This window comes from Parasteatoda tepidariorum, chromosome 10, assembly GCF_043381705.1.
Source record: "Parasteatoda tepidariorum isolate YZ-2023 chromosome 10, CAS_Ptep_4.0, whole genome shotgun sequence".
Classification (NCBI taxonomy): domain Eukaryota; kingdom Metazoa; phylum Arthropoda; class Arachnida; order Araneae; family Theridiidae; genus Parasteatoda; species Parasteatoda tepidariorum.
Genome location: NC_092213.1, coordinates 46,503,814 through 46,509,870, shown reverse-complemented (window position 1 = coordinate 46,509,870; position 6,057 = coordinate 46,503,814). Strand labels below are relative to the sequence as shown.

The 6,057-nt window shown below is 26.2% G+C and overlaps 1 protein-coding gene across 3 annotated transcripts in view; it reads left to right on the top strand.

The window, feature by feature from the left end:
* The window catches only part of LOC107443847 (serine-rich adhesin for platelets), a 31,552-nt gene extending 25,723 nt beyond the window's left edge, over nucleotides 1-5,829 (top strand). For all 3 annotated transcript variants that reach the window (XM_071186134.1, XM_016057851.3, XM_071186133.1), the window contains 3 exons: nucleotides 603-803; nucleotides 1,931-2,009; nucleotides 4,042-5,829. In XM_071186134.1, the coding sequence (XP_071042235.1) occupies nucleotides 603-803; nucleotides 1,931-2,009; nucleotides 4,042-4,253 (492 nt within the window). In that variant the 3' untranslated portion in view covers nucleotides 4,254-5,829. The remainder of the gene's footprint in view (nucleotides 1-602; nucleotides 804-1,930; nucleotides 2,010-4,041) is intronic.
* Nucleotides 5,830-6,057: the final 228 nt, after the last annotated feature.

Genomic DNA, 6,057 nt, shown 5'->3' with positions numbered 1-6,057 from the left:
TTTAAAAGTTCAATGTATATAAATTTTATGTATTAATTAAATTTCACATATGAATATAGGTTTTTGACATTTTTGACGTGACGGTTTAAACTGTCACATGCCAAAAACCTGCTAACCCTGAGCTTAACCAAAGCCCCTAAGATATAAATCAAAATCACGTGTAAATCAAAAGCAGCAATTTTATATTGTTCATTAGTTTAATATGTTTAATATATTTATATCACAAGTTAAAAGAAACTTAAAAGTTTCTTTCCTACATGTGAGTGATGCTGCAAATTATGAAGCACACACATATTGAAAGAAACATATTCAAGCTATAACTTAACTTCTTCATGAGAGTGTTTTTTCAACAATAAAAAAATGTAATAAATCTGTGAAAATTCTTTTTTACTCTGATTTTTATAATTGTAAAATGCAATGCATTCATTATGCTTTAAACAAGACAATTTGTATCCACGTTGGTTGTAAAAAAATATCACAACACTAAGTTCTTTTTTTGTTTCTCATTTCAGCATAGTACTTAAGCTATTACTTACTTTAAAAATTCTAAACAACATACTTGAAATTATATTGTTATTTATCATTCATTTTTGTTTTTTAAGAACAATGCTCTTGAGAATAATTCAGTCACATGTTTGGTCAAAGTTCCTTCTGATGTTGAATCTGCTTATTTACGAACGAGAGAAGCTTTACAAAGCATCGATTCCGACTTAGAAAAAAGTGGAATCGAAAGAAAGAAGAAGAGGGAAAAACTGAAGTGTTTAGAACTTCCATCTGAAGCTTTTTACCAATTTTGGAAAAAGGTAAAATTTTTCTCTTTCTCTCTCTTCAGTTAAAAAAAATTTTTTTTGTTGTTTTTTACTCTATCTTCTGTTTAAAGAAACCGTTTGTATGAACAAGTTTTATATTCTAAATGTCTGTATTTTATAACAATAAACCTCATGCTCAGTGATGCAAATTGATATTAAATATCAATAGTTACATGTTGATTGCTGTCTTGTAATATTAACTTTGAAGAGATCAATGCTGTCATATAAATTGCTTGGCACATATTAATGAATTTTCACTCGAAAATATAAATATTTTCTCTTTTCTACTTTATATAAAAATGTTAGATTCTCTTCTAATGAAAAATAGCATGACCTTAGTTGCAAAAAACTTGAAATGCTAACAGACTGCTAAGAGTTAAGATATCATGCACAGGGTGGCCACCCACCTTGAAAACCTGAAATATCATGGAATTTTTCTATACTGGAAAAATCAGGGAAATTTCGACAGAAACCTGGAAAAATCAGGGATTTTTTAAAGAAAAACTGGAATTTTTTCTTTGATTTTTCTTAATTTTACTAATTTAAATTATTTCTAATTTTCTTAATTAAAATTATTTTACTAACTGTTATACCCACTTTTAGACGAAAATTTTTTGCCACAGTTGAAATACTTCACTTGCATCAAAATTTGGTTCATTATAACCCTGTTAAACTCTCATGGTTTCTTAAGGAACAGATAACATTTCCAGGTCACCTCATTCCCATAAGGTGACCTGGCTAGCACTCTATCCCCTGAGTCAAAGATGATAAAATAACATTAAAAAAATATTTTAAATAGAAGAATACTTTATAATATTAACACTTTTCTTGTACCAATCCTAAGCTTTATGAGGGAAAGATAGCACATTGACCTGGAAATTTTAGGATTTTTACCTGGAAAGATCAGAGAAATTTGAAACCTGATTTGAGTGGCCACCCTGCCTGCACTTACTCAAAGTTATTATTTATCGATGTTGGATATAAATCAACAATAACTCCTAAGCATATTTTTCTGTCATTCATCTTCACCTTTTAATTTTTTAATGGACTTTACATGGATTGTAATATTGATTATGGTGTAATATTTTTATTTTAAATTAAATGGTACTTATTTATTTCAGAAATTTTGTCCTCCTTTGGGAAAAAGTGTCAATAAGGGTTTTGTTGTCAACTGTAAACAGCGTATTTCTTTTGGAATAAGTAAGAATTACAACACTGTGTAAATTTCTTCTGATTAAGAATAATAATTAATTTGTTAAATTTTACAATGCAGGACTTGATCTGGTAACCAGTTAACTAGAATGATTTTTAAACTACTTTTGGGATAGGAAATGGCTCAGTGTGTGCTTGTTGCGAAGTGCATGCTTGTATAGATCTTTTTCTTTCTTAAGTTGAAATTTGTTTTCTCACTTTTTCTTTTTTGTTTTGGATGGTATTATTATCTTAATTAAAAAACGATCTTGTAAATGATTAATAATTGCTCTTTTGTGATTATGAAAACCAAAAGGAAGGAAATTCGTACTGATATCAGTCTTGCCAAATCCATAAGAATGTTTCTCTACTGAATATTACATAGGTACTTATTTAGATGCTTTTGAATACCTTAATTTTAGCCCCAAAAATTAATTTAAACAAAGAAGTACAAGTAATTTATTTAATGTTCTATAATTTCATATTATTTGTCTGGTTGTTATTGCTTTTCAGATTCATGCTTAAGACATAATTCTGCAATACCTTAAATCTGGCTAGAAATAAAGGAATGCTTATATTTTAAGGTAGCATTAATTTTAAGTGCAGTTAAAGGTGGACTTGCAAGTAATCTATGTATGTAATGACTTGCAAGTAATCTATGTATGTAATGTAAAACGATTCATGTTCTGTATTATGTTTTAAAATTGTGTAAACAATATGATGTTAAAGTTTAGTACCATAATAGAAAACTTATAAATCTATTAAAATTGTGAAATAAGTCATGCGAACTTAAACCGAGATGAATTGCTCTTTAAAGGAATATTGTTAAACTATAAATTGGCCAAAATTAAAACATAAAAGCTGTAATGTTAAAAAAACAGCCTTTTTAATGGTTTTTTATTTTCAGAAGTTAAAAAAGCCTGAGTTTTTTTTTTTTTTTTTGCTTTGGCAATTGTTTGCCAACAACACACATGTTGGGAAATCTATTATCACAAACTATTATTAATTCTGGAAAAGTTTGCAGTTACTTGTGAAATAGTCCATGCCTTTGGATGTGGGTGACAATAATTTTATATTTTCCCTCCTCACTGTCAAATTCCTGGTCTTACAAAATTGCACACAGCGTTATTGCATGAGCAACAGTAGATATAAAATCTATTCAATGACTTGCAAAGAAAAATATATCTTTGTAAAATGTTGCATTTGAAAGTTTTATTGAAAGGCAATGTTTCTAATATATAATTTGCAATCAGGGTAGGTAATGACTATAAACCTTAAAAATAAAAAATAATAATTCCATTATGCTTGTTTTCAAAGGAATAGTAAATATTTATCATTATTTAGTTTCCCAAATGTTGGAACTAACACACTTAAATCATGAATCAGAAAGATTGTCTTCTGGGATCCCCACTTTCAGAATTGAAAATTTTAAACAAAGTATATGCAACTATAAACAATTCAATGTGTTTAGAATAGGAGAGAATTTCATTAATTGAATAAATGTCAAAATTTTAATTAATGGTTAAAATCTTTATAATTCCCCGATTTTGATAATTCTTATTATAATAAACTTTGATTGGATTTAAAATCTTCCTTTATTTTTCTTATAAAGGTTAAATACTTTAGAAATAGAATTTCAAAAATAATGTTATATTACATTTATAGATTATATTATTTTTCATCATTACCCAGCTTTCATTTCTTCTTTTTTTATAAATGTTATATTTATAATAGTTTTTTGAAAAGGGCCTTGAGAGCAATACCTCCTCCTCAGAGCTTAAAAATAAGCTTGAGGAAAAAGATTTTCTCAACAAAATCTGTAAATAAAAATGTAACAAAAAATGAATTCATTATGCCATGATTAATAGTCGACGAAGCACAGTTTGCTTGTGAGTAAATGAAATGTTCGTTGATTGAATTTTAAATTTGCTATTTGAAGCACTATAAACTCTGCATTTTTTTAAAAATATTTTTTAAAATATTAACTATAATAAATATTTGTTTCTATTTTATTTAACTGTATAAAAAACTAAATTTTTAGCTGAACCTGAAAAAAGGGCTCAAGATTTTGAAAGAATTACATTGTTTCTTTTAAGAAGAGTTCAACTAAAATACAGAGATCTAACACCAGATGCCCAACATCAAAAAGCATCTGAATTGGCTGTATCTTTTATTAGAATAAATCAAGTTATGGATAAACTTGATAGAAGGACCATGAAGCTTTTACATGATTTTGCTGAAAAATGTCTGTGATTAACTAATTATTTTAGTTGTAAATATGTGTAATTAATTCATCCCATTTTCCATATGTTTATTTGTCATATTACAGACTTTTAACACTACTTGAATTAATTTGTTCTTATTATCTATGATACAAAGGAATGCCATTGATTTAAGTAAGAAACATTTCATATTTATTTCTTAATAAGTAAATAAATTCAAGACAGACTATTAATTTCTAGTACTTAAACTAATGATTTTAGAAACTATTAAAAGAGATGACATAACTATTTGAATTATTGTCCACCTGATGTAAAGTTTTTCTTTGCTTAGCTGTAAAAGTTCCAGAAACAGCTTTTAAAGTCATTGTTGTTCCTTTAACAAATATTCAGTTTAAGAAGAAGAAAAAAATGGTGAATGATTCATCTCCACAACCTCCGAAACTGAAAAATAATTTGTTAAAGATACTGAAAGGTTGTTGAAGTCATTAAAAAAGCCCTAATGACAGAATTAAATTTTGGTTGTGTATATGAAACTTTTATATCCAAGTACAGAAGTTTTTGGGCCAGTCCTGAAATTTCTGGTTGTTCAAAATCTAAAATCTTTTGATATTTTTAAAACAGAAATATTTTTTTTTATTTTTTGTAAAACTGGCTATTTCTCTCCCTCTCCTTCTTTTTTTAAGAATGAAATTGAATAATTTAAGCATTTAACAAGTTACATAAATAAATATTGTTTTCCTCCAAGTAATTTTAAGCAGAATCTATTTACAGAAACTTAATACAGAAAAAAAAAATTGTCCCAGACATTTTCAATAAACAAATTCAAATTAATGCAATTTTTTATTCTAGTGGTAAAAAAAAAAATCTGTTATATTATTCAATCTTTTATGTTTATGAAGTAGTTTTGTTTTAATTATTATAAATATTAAGTTTTGTTTAATTTTCATGTAATTTGGATTTGTTGTGTTTAAAAAATTATTTTCTTCTCTTAGTATTCTGGGATTGTGAATTAGAATGTGTTTGAAGAAGCAAAATTAATTGTTTTTAGCACAGTTGATAACTTGGCAATTAAAATTGCTTTTTAATTATTGATAAAACAATAATTTTAATAGTTTCTAGTGTAAGGTAGTAAATCAATTAATAAAGAAAAATATAAGCTTTTTAATTGTCAATACCAGTGGTTCCCAAAATCAATAGTCTTATAACCGTTTTACTCTTTGATATGTTTTTAAAATATATGAAGTATTGCCATAAATTTAAAGTTTTCACTCCATTTATTGCATTTACTTTCAACCTAAAGAGAGTATCTATTTTAATAGTCTTTACTTTTTACATTCATCTTCCTTGCTTTCTTGTTTTCAAATTTGATAAAATAGCAATATTTAAAATTTTCAATTCCAATAAATATTTTATTTCATTTTGTCAAATAATTCTATTATGCCTCTCTTTTTTAAGAGAAATGGGTAAGAAAGAAAAGTTTTGATAATCTCTTTGTAAGAGTTTGTTATTTTATTAAATGAAAATTTGGAGCTTGCTAGTTTTCCATTTTTGAACATGTAACTCAGTTCTTTTGCATTTAAATAAAATTTATTTTTGGTAGTTTCAAATGCATTGCTGTTATACTACTTTCTTTCAACAGTTATTTATTTTTTATTATTATTTTTGTAAGTTATATCTTTTTTTTTTTAATGTTTAAAAAGATTGCAGCTTTCTTAACTTGTTTTTAAATTAAAGAGTTCATATGGTATCTAAATGATAATAAATTGAGTCTTTTCTGTTATAATGTATTGTGAAAGTGGAACATATATATATCCAAATGGAAGTTTTGAGAGGTT